At 41.8% G+C, this 17,434-nt stretch overlaps 1 protein-coding gene across 3 annotated transcripts in view; it reads left to right on the top strand.

Moving 5' to 3' along the window:
- The window catches only part of zfpm1 (zinc finger protein, FOG family member 1), a 119,644-nt gene that overhangs the window by 48,589 nt on the left and 53,621 nt on the right, over positions 1–17,434 (top strand). For 2 of the 3 annotated variants that reach the window (XM_076076327.1, XM_076076326.1), the window contains exons 2-3: positions 2,164–2,310; positions 10,304–10,441. In XM_076076327.1, the coding sequence (XP_075932442.1) occupies positions 2,164–2,310; positions 10,304–10,441 (285 nt within the window). The remainder of the gene's footprint in view (positions 1–2,163; positions 2,311–10,303; positions 10,442–17,434) is intronic. The other variant, XM_076076328.1, reaches the window with a different exon arrangement.

Below are 17,434 nucleotides of genomic sequence, written 5' to 3'. Positions count from 1 at the left end.
TGCAGGCGTGGAAGTTGAAATTAGCCTAAAGATGTTTCATTTACAAAGACAGAAACACTTTGTCAGCCCGAGATTGTTTCCCAGCATTATCTCTGCCTGCTTTTAATTGCTTTGGAAGTGAAATTAACAGAATTAGAAAAATTGCCTCCCTTTTTCTACAAGCTTCTTTATTCATGGGTATTGTTGTGTGCTTTGTATAGATTATAGACTCCTTTTGTTCCAGTATTGTAAATATATACGCCCCCAGTCACGGCTTTAGCTCCGAAACAATCCCTCCGTTGGTTCGACACAACCTAATAAAATTAATTTACAACCTAGAACGCGGGAAATGAAAAAAGAAATCCTGGTTTTCTCTCGGTAATAATTTCACTCTGACAGAAATAAGAAACCTCGGTTGACTTTCCATGTGCGAGAGTTGTTGTCTCCCTCGGCAGTGATTAACCATTTCTGCCTCACTCTGCCACTTCCTAATCCTCTTAAAGAAATGCTCACCCTGAATTAAGAATCCTCTCGGGACCGGAGAGCGGAGCGTGTCATCCGACGCACATGAACACAATAGAAACGACCTTCCATAATCAGCTCGCCTTCACACACTGGTAACTGTAACTCGCTCTGTGGATACAGAAAAACAAGCAGCCGGTAAATATGACAGTAAGTTTAGAGCTCTTAATGCACCATTAAAGCAGCCGGATGTATTCATCTTATAGGAGTATTATTAATGAAGCAATTTCAAAAAAGTCACATTAAATCCATATTAACTCACTGTTTCTTTTTTGAGGATGTAATCTTCAATCAGGCTAAAATAGATCAAAAGTACTGTATAATTACTATGGTCAGCAGGGATTATGAAACTGTAATTGATACAGATCAGCCCTGCACTAATCACTCTTTTAGCTACAATTTTAGGTATACTGTAATTTGGCTTTAAGGTCCCCCTCGGCTTCTTGCTATTAATCTTCTGGATTAGACCGTTCAGCTCGTCCACTTCTGGAAAGCCTTTTCTGAATGAGTCCAGTTCAGAAGAAGAAGAGTTTATTATTCACCTCTCCGGTGTGTTTACACTCAGTGTCATTTTCAGTGCTGGGCAACAATTACAAGTTTTAATCGCGATTAATCGCATGATTTTTTTGCGATTAATCTTATTGTTATGCGCAAAATTAAATCATGAATTCAAAAGTTGTGTATTGTGCACTTTTATTTTAAAGTACTGATATATGAACAAAAGGTCAATAACATTTGGTTTGTAAACACTTTAAACACATCAGGTTCTTGTTAGCAGCAGTGTTCAGTAGCAGTGCAGTAGCAGTTATAACACAGTTATAATGATTCTGATAATAGATATTCAGCCGGTGTTCATAACTTTATCTTCATGTGTGTAAGAGATGCAATTTAAATATACACCTTGAAAACTGCAAACCTATCTACGTCATGTTTGTTAAATTCTCAGTAGTGATAACTAAATGATGCTTATTATACATATTACAAACAAAACACTTTAAAAACTCTAAATAAATAATTTAAATGAATCATTTATTTATTTTTGCTTTTTTTGGTATTGTGGTCAGACACATAATAACGCTGATTACTGTGTAATATGTGTGGTATTTGTTATAAATGTACGTTGGTACATAGATGGTGATAAGAAGCTGTATCTGGAGGGACTTAGGACCCAGCGGAATGTAGGGGAAGGAAACAGGAAGTGACGCCACACAAACAGCTGTTCACCGCTCGCTGCCGGTTCTTGTGTTATAAATGTCCGCTTAATAATAAAAAATAAACTGCGTTAACCCGCGATAAAATAATTGTCGGCGTTAATGAATGAATGCGTTAACGTGATAATAACGCGTTAACTTGCCGCACTAGTCATGTTATATCATGTTGCTGTCCACAGACAGATCTCTACTTTCAGGAGCGCTCTTGTTTTAGTGGTGATACTCTTATTATTCATGTGTTTATTATATTTCAACATAAATGGTGGCAAATCTCCACTTCAATAATAAATAAAATCTCTATCCAGTTTGCAATATTCGTCTTTATTTCTTCTTCTTTGGTATTCTGTCAGAATGAGGTGTCGTTCTTTAGGAAGCAGGAGACGGTGGGTTTGATCTATGTACGCATTCGGTTCTTCATTTTCCCTCCTTCTTCTTCTCCTTCTTCTTGCAGGTTCCCTCGGGGATCTCGGCGGCGAGGAGGATAACGCGCCGGACAACCTCAGCCTATCAGGAGAGGAGGGCGGAGCCTCGGACCCTGATGACTCAGCAGAGGGGGACAGCTCCAGCCCCCCGCCGTACACGTCGCTGTACAACGAAGGTAAGAGGAGGAACAAAGAAAATCCAACTATAGCACGAGAGTGAATTAAAAGCGGAGCTGTACCTGTTTAGCTTCTTGTACTTGATATTCTACAGGCCTTTACTGTTAACGGTTTTCACTGGAACTACTTTCTATCAAGGAAATAGTCCCGATGAAAACTGTCGACAGTGTGTCTGTCAACATAAAGGCTGACATTTTGATCAAGCACCTCCATCCACTGTATGCTCACACTCAGTCTCATGAGGAGAACATGTAAAGGTTTCTGATTATGCTGTGCTACTGACAACACACACCTCTTCTAGTAAAATAAGCCAGATGTCGAGTTTACTGGCAGTTATTAGTGGTTATTACCAAATGTATCTCCTCATCAGGACGCAAAGTCTTTCTTTCATCTACCTGTTATCTGTCAGGAGACAGTTACCGTCACCCAGAGACAACTACAGCAGACTGAGGAACCATTATGAGGCTGCAGCTTCCCACATCTTTATCTCCATTGTGTCTTTAAATGAATAAAAAAATTCTCTGGGTTCAATCTTGGCTCCAGTGAACCTGCCCCCCCCATGCACCTCTTATCCCGAGCCTCCCCCCCTTGTACCGTGTGATAGCAGAGTTTTTCAGTCATATTCTTTTGACTTATTCAAGATTTCACGAGCTGTGTGTTTTTTTTTTTTTTTTAATCTCAAAAATTCCTGCTCTTGTGAAATTTTGGGGCTGGAAGTGATAAGAGTCTGTTGGTTGGCTTGGTTTGATAAACCCATGGAAATTCTGTCAGGTGCTAATCGAGACGAGATTAGAGATTAGCTATAGGTGTGTGTGTGTGTGTGTGTGTGTGTGTGTGTGTGTGTGTGTGTGTGTGTGAGGTGAGGACTGGGTTATGTGTGTATTAGATAGAGGAAGATGAGAGAACTCAGGCACACTGCACATGTGAGCAAGTCCGTCGATGGCAAACTGACTCTGTGTCTTTGTTTCTTTATTTGTGCGTTTTAGCCTTTTAACCCCCCACCCCCCCTTCTCTCAACACACACACACACACACACACACACACACACACACACACACACACACACACACACACACACAACCCTCCCCATCACACTGTTGATTTACTCCTCTCCCTCTTCTCCGGGGTTCCTCGGTTGCCCAGCGCTGCCATTATCAGTCCTCTGTAAATCAGCCATGTTTGACGAACCTGCTCTTTCAACCTGGGATCAATACCAGGTCTTTATCTGGCCAGAGCTGGCTAATAAAGGCAAGGCCTCTTATCCACCATCTGGAAAAGAGAGAGAGAGACACACACAGACACACACAGACACACACACACACTGGAGATAACCGCCCTGATAACTTTAGCAACGGCACAAACCCCCCCCCCCACATTCTACCAGTAACAGGACAGAGCTCTCCGTCTCTGTTCTCTCCATCACACCCTCCTCCTCCACCTGACGGAGAGAGACGGTGTATTAGTGCTGATACAATGAGTGGACACACACACGTGCACATACACACAGCTTTACTGAGGAAGAGTGCAGCTCTCTCTCTCCCTCTCTCTCTCTCTCTCTCTCTCTCTGTGTTGTGGTGTGTTTTTCTCCTCCTCTCTTATTCTCAGAATTGCTGTACAGTTGCAGTGAAACGCTAAAACAAGTCTCGGTCCTATCATGCATGCATCACAGGAAGTGCGATAGAATCCTCTTCTGGCCCGATTAGTCACAACGTCGCCTCCTTTTCACCTCTAATTGTCCTGCCCTCGACTGGACCAATCACAACACTTTCTCTCACTTTTCTTTCCCCTCAGAATCCGATCAGTGGTGACAGAGGAAGTGTATGTGATGAACGTGTTGATAATAGAACAATTGTTTCAATATTTATCAAGGTAAAATCTGAAATATGTGCTCTTCATATCAGCCTCTCCAGGGTTCCAGAGGCTCTGCTTCTTTCTGTTTCATGTCATTGTGAACTGAAATAAAAATAGGTTTGTGTTTGAACGGCATTTTAAACTATTTTCTGGAAACATCACAGTCTATGAGAGAGATGCTACAAAGGTCCCTGGTCGGATTCGAATGGGGGTTCCTGGTCGGTGCCTAAACGCCTTTCAGCCCAAACACACGGGGTACACCCACACCAGAGCACCTCCATTATAATCAACTGCAACTGTCACACTGACCTCGGTTCTCTATTTTGGCTATTATGGCTGTTTATTTCTCTACGGCAGTCCCATAGCCGTCCAACATGTAGAAACAACATATAAATGTGTATAAAAAATGATTCAAATTGATACCGCACTGTACTAGAGAGCAACCGTGTGGGTGTTTTTACATTTCATATTAAGATGCATCAACATGTATCCGTACTACTGTAGTTAAATGATCCGGTTCATTCATTCAGTCCTAGTACATAGTAAACCCTGCACAACAAACAGCATCGTCACTAGAACTCATCGTGCTCCCAGTGGAGCTAGAAGGCCGCTACACGTGCACCAGTGGTGGGCGTCAGGGCCAGCAAGGCCTTCTCTGCTGGCCTAGACAGAATCACAAAGTTATAGCTATTTTATGATTTAATCATTGTTCTTAAATACACTACATGTATTATAATTTATATAAATATTTTTCCCATTATCTTATTTTCTCATTGCACAGCTACTGTCTTCCTCAGTTGCTCTGCTTCCAGTGCAGCTTGTTTTAAGTAGAGCTTTTATCCAATCAGATCTCACCTCTGTGTCTCTAGGTAAGAACAGAGGCCAGAGGCCTGCAGACTCACAAGTGAATCCATGTGCAGTTTAAATGAATGGAGACGATATTGTTGACTGTCATAGTGTTCAACCAATCAGATCTTTAGTTTGACATGTTGGGCGTATTCTTTGACGTGCCAGAGCCTGCTAGCTGGACTACAAGTACGTCAGCATTAACGTGCGTCGTGATTGGTCAGTGGGCTAGCGTGACTGTTTTGAAGCTGAAGCTAGCCAGCAGAACTTAGTAGTAGTAGAGTTCAAGTTGAAAGATATGTAAGAAGTTATGACATTGACATGACATTTTTAGCGTTTTGCTTGGTGCAGCTTTGTTTTTTAACACTCAATGGCTGAAAGAGGAGAAACGGATTTCTGTGAAGTGCTTTTGTGTTTTTACATCTGTAGTAGTGTTACTACTGCGTACTGTTCTATGGTGTCGTTTATATGATATGGTGAATATTGTTCCTCTGATGTGAATAACATTTGAATGGCTCGTGCTCTTCAGTGTGCGGATGAATACGTGTGTTAGCGCTGCAGAGTTGCTGGATTGATTTGTTGCTTTGTTGTCATATGAATAATTGTGACTGATTCTTGTGAGTTTGTTCTTGTCGTGTTAATTACATTGATTCTGACTATGCATTGTCCGTTAATGACGAAGCATCTTGTCGCGGGGTTAGGGTCGGACATTTGATTCTCTGTTTGGGGTTTTGTTTTCTTTAACAAAGCAGGAATGATGGTCTGGAGGAATGGTTGATTGTGTGGTGATTGCTTTAGCCTGTTTGAATCAGTAGGAACAGCTAAACTGAGTTTGTAGCTTGTGTGCTGCTGTTGTTTTCCTGCTAAGCTAGCTTAGCATAGTGTGCCTCTCAGAACACACGTGCCTCACCAGAGTGGGTGTCAGACAGCATGGTGTCAGGTTGAGCGCAGTCCACCAAAAACATTATATTTCCCACAATTGAAGCTTCTGCATTTTCCAAACGCACCAGTATTATTCAAACGTATTGTTCGGTTCATAAGCCTCGTACCGAACAGTTTAATACGAATACGTGATGTTACACCCTAGAAACAAATAACCGTAGCTGTGGCTCATCATGAGGTTATTAGGAGGTGGTTCAGCTGTAGTAGGACAGCACAGAAGGCCCAGGTATGACACACACGGCCCACCACTGCGTGAAGCAGGTAACAAACCCCGCCCTCGTGATGCCTTCATGCCCCATGTATTTCCCTTAGCCACTTCACAGACTGAATGATTAATCATGTGTTGGAGTTTGGTGTGCAGGAGGGAGGCTAGAGATGCAGGGGCCCTGCCCAGCATGTAAGGAGGTAACGTACCTGTAATAATTCATCCATCTATTGAATAGGGCCGGTGTGCATTCTGCTGATGAAGCCTCTCACAGTGGATCCACACTCACAGCTGTTGAACACATTTGTGAAACATTACTAATATGAATCATGATATCTCACAGGATCTTTCAGATATTGAGATGTTACTTCCAGCCACATTGACCCACCTCAGCACTGCTGATAGGTGCATAGACAACCTGTCTCAGTCCTCCGTCTCATTGGTGTGTGATGCAACACATGTGCCTCATCTTTTATTGAATAACTTAGTATTATTTATTACACTTCACTACTTGTTTCTCTTCTGTCTACCTGTACGTGCGTCACCACATTGATGGTGCATTGGGAGAGAGAGAGAGACAGAGAGAGAGAGAGAGAGAGAGAGAGAACATGTGGTCACTGTGGGACCGGTGAGGTTGAGACAGAGATGCACTTCCTCCTAAAATGCAAAACATTCCATAAAATTAGGAACATCTACCTAAACAAATTTGACTCTGTGATTTCAGATTTTAAAAAATCGAGTGATATCTCAAAATGAAAAGTCCTCCTAGGAGAAGGAGAGAGGGCAGACCTGCTGCCCAGTATGTACTAACATGCCACAACCTGAGGGACAGCAGGTGACGCTTTGGCGATGCCGTCTCTGGGCGTTCATGCCAACGGAGCAGATCTGAGTTTGGGTTGAATTGGGAGAGAGACGGAGAGAGAGAGAGATCTATCTATCCATGGATCTCTCTCTCTCACTTCGCTCCTCCCTTTGCTTCGGTGTCAGAGAGCTGCGGTGGTCTACAGGTAACGTGGGAGCAATGGGGGCTCTGTCTCACACCACTTTATGAGATGTTGCATTAATATTATTGTTATATTGATATTGTTGTGTATTGATGTTATTGTATGTTTAATTTTTTGATGCTTTGGTAATACTGTTTTTAAACTTTCATGCCAATAAAGCAAAATTTGAATTGAATTGAATTGAATTGAGAGAGAGAGAGAGAGAGAGAGAGAGAGACAGAGAGAGAGAGACAGAGAGAGAGAGAGAGAGAGAGAGAGAGAGAGAGACAGAGAGAGAGAGAGAGAGACATAGAGAGAGAGACAGAGAGAGAGAGAGAGAGAGACAGAGACAGAGGGAGAGAGAGAGAGAGAGACAGAGAGAGAGAGAGAGAGAGACATAGAGAGACAGAGGGAGAGAGAGAGAGAGAGAGACAGAGAGAGAGAGAGAGAGACAGAGAGAGAGAGAGAGGGAGAGAGACAGAGGGAGAGAAATGCTGTAGAAGTTGTAGAAGAAGATTGTTGGGTGACTTTGCCCTGCAGGTGTGACAGGGGAAGTTCAGCTTATCAGATTGATGGAGACTGTCTCGCTACAGGGGGAGGGGAGGGGAGGGCGGGAGACAGAGCGAGAGAGGGAGGAGGGGGTCTGGCAGAAAAGTGTCTGTCGACTCCTCCTGATACCTGCCTCCATGTCTGAGATGATATGGGAGATAATATTGATGATATTAAACGCAATAACTGTGTCTCCAGCTCCCCCTCCCTCGCTCCAGCCCCTGCAGGATAAAATCAATGTGCCATTCAATGTGATTTATAGCTGAAAATAATGGCACTGTTTAGGCAAGGGTGTGTGTGTGTGTGTGTGTGCTTTAGTGTGTGTACAGTATGTTGCTGTGTGTTTGCATGTGGATGAGGTGGAGAGGTGGACGTGACGTGAAGACGGATGGTGTGTGCGTCTCTCTGTGTGTGTGTGTGTGTGTGTGTTGATTTATTTGACGATGCAGATCCAATCTCTCAACGGTTACATTAATAACTGCAGAGTGTGAGGGCGTCACGTGGTCGTGGGGCGTTTATGGCTGGTATCGATCGGGCGCTATCGCTGTTTATCGGAGCGGGAATGCAAAGGTAAACACGGCCTTTGTGCAGACAGCTGAGGTGTTATCGGGGGGGGGGGGGGGGGGGGGGAGCAGACGTTGGAAGAAAGTGGATTAAGTGTTTTTTAAAAAGACACAGTTATAATGATAATAATAATCTTTAAACAAACCTGGAGGTTTCTGCATTATGTTCTCACTGCAGATATGATATTCTATGTTTCCAGCAGCATCTGTGACGTGTTTTCTTTATCCATCATCACTTTTGATATTTCTTTGGGCCACACACTGGATGATAGACTGGAGGTTTGAACATGACTGAAGTCAGTATTGTACACAGCTACGCTTACACTACACTCATCCATTATGGCATAAGATCTCTGCATATTAGTGCTCAGCCTGGTTGTGATGGTTTCAACCCATAATAACACATTCACTAAATTACTTTAGCAAATGTAACCATCATTAATAATCATTTCTCTCTTTGTTAACAGTTAAATAACTATTAACTACGTTCTACTCAACGACTAACGATGGTTATTATAAAGTGTTGCCGTAACGCGTCAGGGAGGAGCTCTTCTATGCACGTCTCTGTATTTAGTGTGGATGTCGTTCAATAGGGTGTTCTTATGTTTTTGTGTCACACGTTTACTGATCAGAGATGTTGTGAAGTGTGATTTCATCATCATAAGTTTGAGTGTGTCTGTTATCAGGTCAAGCTCTCACCACACACGCTGCTGAGCTCAGAGACGAGACTCTGGTACCAGAACACCAGCAGAACACCAGCAGGCTCTCAGGCTTCTACCAACTTACATATTTGAGAGTTTAGAACAAACTGTTCACATATGGGTCAATATTCATTTGATTACATAAACACTAACATGTCTGATAAGGATCCCTTCAAATATTTCTTTGAGAGAATTCCTGAGAAGATAAATACTGAGCCGGACATGAACTCAACCTCGCACACATTTCTCTACTTATGAGTCAACGTAAACATGAAACGGATGAATCTGTGGATAATATGTCCAAACGCATCACATGAGTCGAATCAAAGATGAGGGTTAGAGTCATTATGCAGCAGAATATCACCTGCACATCTAGAACACACTATGATCTCATGATCTCATGATCTCATGATCTCATGCAGATAGAGATGATCTCTTCTTCAGGGTTACCCACTGCAACAAGTTGCTTTGATCATGAACTCCATTACACAACACTAACATAGTGACCGCTCATATAATCCGTTATTATATTCAAGTGTGCAGTTAGAAACACAAACTCAGCCTAAAGATCTGACGATTAGTGACGTGTGTGTGAAGGCTGTGACTCCCCCTAACCCTTGGCCCGATGATCATGATGCAAGACCAATGAAGAAGAGATCCTCGGCTCAGATAGCCTGAGGTGCTGTGATGCAACTATTAATCTAATCTCTCTAATCATGAGTCCCGCTAATAGGGAGTGACCCAGCAGTGTGATGAACCAGCTGATAGCAGCTGCACAGGCAAAGTTCACGGTTCAGGAGTGTGCACGCTGGATAAGCACATCACACACACACACACACACACAGTTCCGCACGCATCTCTTTGATCAGCGAGCAGGAGGCTCTGTAATCAGCCTGATCATTGGCAGCAGGGATATCAATGCTGATTACAGGAACAGAGGCGGCCTCGGTCTCTGCTGAAGGTGACGGGCCGGGGGAGGGGGGGGACGAGACCCCCCTACTGTGAAGAGAGAGAGCGAGAAAGAGGGAAGGATGGTGGGCTTGGATGGAGAGACAATGAAAAGCTGTTGGAGGACAGATGGACAGAGACAGAAGTGAAGGTAGAGAGTTTCTGATGAGTCTTTGAGAATCAAAGGGCCCGTCTCTGCGTGGCGAGGTGTCACGTTACAGGGACTCATTTCACTGCCGCCTTTGATCAACAGACAGGAACAGCCACTGCCCACACACACACACACACACACACACACACAGGTTTCAATCCGTGTGAGTTTTTTTCGAAGGCTGATACTAAAGCGTGCTACCGGGGCTGAGGATGTTTGAATGTGTGTGAATGAGACTGTGTTGTGTGTCCAGAGCCCAGGACGCAGGACTCAGGAGGAGGCCCCGACGATAAAGACGAGGACGGGGAGGAGCCAGGCCCGACACACAGCGGCGGGGAGGAGGAGGAGGACGGGGAGGAAGAGGAGGAGGCGTCGCAGTGGAGGGGTCCAGGTCAGTATGCTCACTGTCATTTGCTACTTGTGACCAACCAAGACAAACACACTGACGCAAAACACAAAAGTGTTCCGTGATTTCAGGTCTGACTTCATTCCAATATTTGCTTTTTTACTTCAGGATTGTGAAAGCGTTTAGTTCTTTGTACCTGCACAGGAAATCATGAGGCGACCACATTCTGTGTTTCACAATGCTTGAATGTGTGGAGGACTTTCACATTAAAGTCAAGTCATTATTTACTTCTGTCCTATGATCGCACAGAGAGGTTTGTCGTGGAGTCCAGAGCACATGGGGCTGTACTCCTGCTCCCCAAAGCTTTGCATGAATGTGTATAAATACAAGTCGTGAGAGTTGACTTCAAACCGTGTTTCAGTGATGCACAACATCATTAATCAGTTTGTAATTAGAGAGAGAAGGAGGGCCGGAGACAGCCGTCACACAGTAGATATCAAATTTGATCACAACTCATGAATATTACCTTAACCAGCAGTCGTTACCAAGTTGTGCTGCACATACAATCAGTTTGGTTTATGATCAATGCAATATGAAACAATACACAATGAGAAGTAAATAACTGGACTCAGACTAACGTTACTCAGGTTATCACAGAAACATTGTTCACGTTATCAGACATGCAATTATAAACGTAACATGTTTTTAATAACAGAGTACGAGCGTATTGTAAAATGTACCGTAACTTAAACCATCCCTCTGGCCTCTGCATCACACAGAGATCACATATTTAATCAACACTTCTGTTAAGTTATGATAAACTATACTGTTAATATCCTATATTTTCACAATTAACAGAGAGCCCAACCAGTCGCAACTTTGATATTCTGTAAAAACCCTTAATAACATGTTTTGACATTAAATAACAGCAGTTTTTATTTCAATTTATTTCTGAAATATCTGGACATGGAAACTCTCCGTTATGGTCAAAGTTGAGAAACTAAAACCTTTCATTAGGACAGAACATCGTTGGGGTTTGAAAGAAATCCAAACTCAACTCTCCACGTAACAAGGTAAAGTGTGCTGAATGTCGGTGTGCTGCAGAAAAGTCCAAAATGTCCGAATTCCAGCCAGCATACTATCATGTGGGCTGTTATATGCTCTCCAGTGTAGGCTGTGTGTCCTGGAGACGCTCCTCCGTCTTCTCTTTCAGGGTCCGTTGGTTTGTCCAACTGTCCCCCCGCAGGAGACGTGATGTGACAGGCCGGGAGAAAATGTATTCAAGTCGTAACAAAAACACACACACACACACACACACACACACGGCTAAGAGGAGATAACAAGTAAATCGCCATAATTTTATTATTTATTTCCTCTCTTATCGAGGTTTGTTTGGTTATTTATTTCTCTCTGTCTGTTGTCTTCAATGAGTTAAACAATGCAAGAAGATTACCGCACTATCTCGCATTATTTCCTTTTCAAGCTGCGCACGTTTTATGTCTGTCTGCGCGCGTGTGTCTGTTTATGTGTGTGTGTGCGCGTGTTTTAATTCCTACGGTGGGGAGGAGAGGATGTGTTCATTATCGTGCTGTCCCAGCCTCGTCCCTTTAACAGTAATTGGAGCGATATTAATTGCTGCGCTCCGGCTGGTTGATGGTAGCACCGTGATGCTGCACTGATAGGGCCGTCCGCTTTTTTTTGTTGTTTTTTCCCTTCCTCTCCGCACAAACTAACTGCTGGGTGAGCGAGGCGGAGGGATGGAGGAGGAGGGAGGGGGGAGTAAGGGAGAGAGATAGCCCCTCTATCAGCTCCGGAGCAGGCGCTGTCTTTATCAGGAGCACGATTGGCAAAAAGGAAACTTTGACCGGTCTGAATTTTTCTCTTATCGTCAAGCCCCCCCCCTCCTCCACCTCCCCTTCCTCCCCCTCCCTCCTTCCCTCCATCCATCCACGTTCTCCTCCTCCGGTCTCTCCATCACCACTAACAACCCTACTAACAGCCTTCCTCCTCTCCACCCCCCAACAGCACACATCTCTTCTTCTTCTTCTCTTCCTCCTGCGTGTCACAGCAGGACTGGAGTCCCTGGCTAATGTGTTCTTGTTCATACACAACGCTCCCCATGTATCAGACATTTGCCATAAACAGATGAGTGTATTAGCTGGTATGGAACTGAACAGGGTGTTATCTCCTGTGGGAGTGTTGGCATTCCTCCACGACTCTCTAGCTCTGAATGGAATCACACTACAGGCGAAGAGGACGAAGATTTAACTCATCGATGTCGCCTTCAAACTTCCCCAAGTTTTCTGAAATCGCATTTTAAATATGCAAACGATGAACTATCTTATCAAATATGGGCTAACTTGCATACATTTTCAGAACATAAAGCAGATGTTTTGTTGGATTTTTTATATCTCTTTTAATACAAAGATCAATCTATTTCCTCCGTGTTTTTAGCAATACGTTGATGATGTATGAACAGACCGCTCTGTGTTAACCTTCAGCATACAGAGAGGAATAAACTGTAGCGTCTGGTGGATGTAAGAGCTGCTGAAGTGCAGATTTAAAGCCATGTATCAACACTGCAGGTGAATAGTAATAATAATATAACACCATGAAACTTCCCCAGCTGATTACTTACATTAAGAGATTTATTTTTTTATGTCAAGTTTATTGAAATGTTCTGTTTAAATATGCAATTATCTAATGGTAACGTTTGGTAACTTTTGGTAACTTTTGGTAACGTTTGGTAATTTTTGGTAACGTTTGGTAATGTTTGGTAACGTTTGGTAACTTTTGGTAACTTTTGGTAACGTTTGGTAACGTTTGGTAACGTTTGGTAACTTTTGGTAACTTTTGGTAACGTTTGGTAACGTTTGGTAACGTTTGGTAACTTTTGGTAACGTTTGGTAATGTTTGGTAACGTTTGGTAACTTTTGGTAACTTTTGGTAACGTTTGGTAACGTTTGGTAACGTTTGGTAACGTTTGGTAACTTTTGGTAACGTTTGGTAATGTTTGGTAACGTTTGGTAACTTTTGGTAACTTTTGGTAACTTTTGGTAACGTTTGGTAACTTTTGGTAACGTTTGGTAACGTTTGGTAACGTTTGGTAACTTTTGGTAACTTTTGGTAACGTTTGGTAACGTTTGGTAACGTTTGGTAACTTTTGGTAACGTTTGGTAATGTTTGGTAACGTTTGGTAACTTTTGGTAACTTTTGGTAACGTTTGGTAACGTTTGGTAACGTTTGGTAATTTTTGGTAACGTTTGGTAATGTTTGGTAACGTTTGGTAACTTTTGGTAACTTTTGGTAACGTTTGGTAACTTTTGGTAACTTTTGGTAACGTTTGGTAACGTTTGGTAACGTTTGGTAACTTTTGGTAACGTTTGGTAACGTTTGGTAACTTTTGGTAAGGTTTGGTAAGGTTTGGTAACTTTTGGTAACGTTTGGTAACGTTTGGTAACGTTTGGTAACTTTTGGTAACTTTTGGTAACGTTTGGTAACTTTTGGTAACTTTTGGTAACGTTTGGTAACGTTTACTAACACTGCAACCATTATGCAGAACACGTTGTTTGTGTTGCATAATATTTATAGTATCTTTCGTTTCTTTTCAATTTTTCTTTTTCTTTTTTGGTATTTGGGTGTTGGATTTATTAGTTGTTGTTTTGTCATATGTGTATTTGTTTAATTATTACTACATAATACAATCAAAGTGACACGCTGCTTCACTGAAACTGATTTCTGAGTGTACCAGTAACCTAGCAGCACTTTGAGGAGCATTCAGGAGAAACGAGACTTCTACGTCGTAACCGCAGCGCTGAAACAACACACAGGAAATATTGATCAGCAGCAATGTTTAAAGTCTTTTTGTTGGTTCCAATGTGAGGATTTTCTGCTTCTCTCTGTTTTGTATCATTGAAAATCTCTCTGATCGTCCAAAAGCAGCAATAAGTCACACCGGACGTTAGAAACTCTAATTTAGACCAAACAATACATTGATGAACTTAAAATACTCGATAGTAAATGATAAGTATTTACATGCGTAGATAACAGAAGCTTTGAGTTTTGATAGATGACATCTGTTTTCATCCCAGATAAATTTGCAGACTAATTGATTCATCGTTTGTCTGCTGAATGTTGCAACATATTGTAAAATGCTCATTATCATTTGATTGTGACATTGAAAAGCATTAAGTCTTCAGATTTCAGACACAATAGATGGATGAGGCTGTGATGAGGCTGATTGACTAATAATCAATCAATGAATGAACCACTTTAGTGGAAATAAACTGCTTTATGATATTTATGTGATGGTGTTAGTGTGTGACAATGTCATGGTTAGGAAATAGATTTACAATAGTCTCAATCTTTTAGCCTTATTCTAAGAGAAGTTACTGCCGAGCTGTTTCATTTAAAGAGGACACGTCTCCGCTCCGGTGTGTTCCACTCATACAGAATATTGATTTATTTGTGTCCCTTTGCGTCCACAGTTATCGGTCCTTTTTTCTCAGCTTTCACCGTTTCTCCATCATTTTCTTTTTCCTTCTTCCTCGTGTCTTCTGTCCATCTCTTCATGATACATATATACATATATATACAGTATATATATACAGTATACATATATATCTTTACCTCTATCCATCACCCTTTTGTTTTCTGTCACAGTGTGAACATATTATATATTCCATGCAGTCTCGTGTGTATGAAAAGTCTAAATTAATTGAATATTAATCTATTAATTATTTAAAAAATGATTTATTCTAGTTTGAAATACAATAATTCCTAGATATGAACATTTTAATTTCCCTTTCCGTGCACGGTTTGTGTTGTAACGTTATGATAATAATCTCTTGATTTATTCAAATAATTCATTCAAATAATTCTTTGTGGCGTCATTATTGTTCAGACGGACTGATATTAACATAAAACTGAGAAAAACAACAACAGAACATTTTGATTCGTCCTCTCTGCCGTTTTCTTCTTCTTCTCCTCTTAAAGATAAATCAATTCATTACTGGACACAACATTCTTCAGTCGACATATTTAACACCGCCCATCAGTCGGTAATGACTTCTTGTTTATACGTCAATCTCAATAACTTCCTTAGTCAGAGATGATAGTCAACGCCGTTCTGTTTCCTCCAGCAGCAGCTATCAGAACTCTGGCTCTGTTGCTCACACTGATACGAGTAAAAGAGAGAAACATTCAAATTAAAGAGATGATAAACCTGGAATGGATTCGAGGCTTCAGCAATTCTCTGTTTCTTTTCTGCAAAGTGTCGTTCGTCTTAAAACAATCCTGATGATGTGTGTGTGTGTGTGTGTGTGTGTGTGTGTGTGTGTGTGTGTGTGTGTGTGTGTGTGTGTGTGTGTGTGTGTGTGTGTGTGTGTGTGTGTGTGTGTGTGTGTGTGTGATGAGGGTGTGGTGGTGTCATGGTGTCTAGGTGGGAGCTGCTCACTATCAGGGATGGCATGATATGCTAAAGCCACCGTTTTAATCTACAGTGTGTCCGCACTGCGTGATATGCAAAATAAATTATGAATAGAGGAGAAAAGAACTATCTTTTGATTGACCTTGCAGGCTGGAGGGTTCGATATTTCCCCCCTCACTGCTTAACATCCTTGATATGCAAATGGAGTCGCAGTAATCCCTCGTCGTTGGCTGGCTGGCCGTCTCTCCTCCACTACTGTGTAGAAAGTCTTTGTTTTCTCTCCAAGGCACCAGACTAAAGAAGTGAAACTTCCACCAGTTTATGAATATGAATTGATTAATAAAGAGCTTTATTCATGGAGAAAACTCTTCAGATCTACAAGAAAGGTTAAGTGGTGTGTGGAAGTAAGGAGGAGTGTGTGATGACAGACATGTGATGTTTCCTAATACACAAACTGTGAGAGTCATGTGAGAGTTAAACGCTGTCCATTCATCTGACAGAAAATGTATCTGCAACTATTTTGTCTATTAATCGCTTTCATTTTTCAAGGAAAATTAATAACATTGAATTATCCTCATTTCAGCTCCTCAGTTATGAGCGTTTGATGTGATGGTTAACTTCTGAGTTTTAGATTTTGTTTTGAACAAAATAAGTTATTCAAAGAATTAGACTTTGTCAACTTGAACTTTAAGAAATAGAGAAAGATATTTTTATTATTTTGCACAATATAAACCAAACAATCAATTAATCAAGAAGAACACCTGCAGATTATTCAATACTGAAAATGATCTTTAGTTTAACGTTACTCTTATGAATCTGCACTTTGATAAATGTAAGCTGTTGTGTTCCTCTGCTCTGAATGTCAATGCACCATTGGCCTGAAGAAGCAGACATCTTCTAACTGCTTGTGTTTTTATTCAAGACAAAGAAAAGCAGTAAATCCCCATCATTTAGAAAACTTGAGAATTTGGGCATTTTGTATGAAAAATACTGAAAATGATTTATTTGTAATTCGTTATCCTCTTTGGGTTGACTATGAATATGTTACGTGTTGCATTAAGCTTTTGATTTTGTAACTAAAAAGCATATTCCTGTGTTAAATATTTCTCATCTTTTAACGTTATCTTACATTTTGAACACACTAGTGCTTCCCACCTGCAGTAAGAACAGAGCACTGGTTGCAGCGGAGCACCCTGGTGAATCCAGCCCATCATAGACCGGCCCAGGTCCTCTCTCCAGCCCTCTCGGGTGGGACACTGAGAGCAAAGAGGGTCCAATCACACAACCTGTGTCCTCCAGGGGAAGCCAGCCGAGCGAGGCGCGTTGTCCTGCTGGCCCAGCCCTCCTCGCTCCTTATCCTCCCAACAGAGTTATTCAAAACACCTCAAATAAAGCGTAGTAATGGCAGGCATAATAATGGTTATTATAGTTTACCAGGCTCAGTGTGTGTGTGTGTAGTAGGTGTGTGTGTGTGTGTGTGTAGTAGGTGTGTGCGTGTAGTAGGTGGGTGTCGGGTTATCATACAATAGTTAATTATAATGGAGCATGAAGGCACGCTATCACTGCTGAGAGTCTCATTTATTTGGGTTGGGGAATGAGAGATGTTGGCC

This window comes from Anarhichas minor, unplaced genomic scaffold, assembly GCF_050575085.1.
Source record: "Anarhichas minor isolate MPS153535 unplaced genomic scaffold, ASM5057508v1 ptg000005l, whole genome shotgun sequence".
Classification (NCBI taxonomy): domain Eukaryota; kingdom Metazoa; phylum Chordata; class Actinopteri; order Perciformes; family Anarhichadidae; genus Anarhichas; species Anarhichas minor.
Note: the sequence above shows the minus strand (reverse complement) of the source record. Positions and strands in the feature narration are given on the sequence as shown.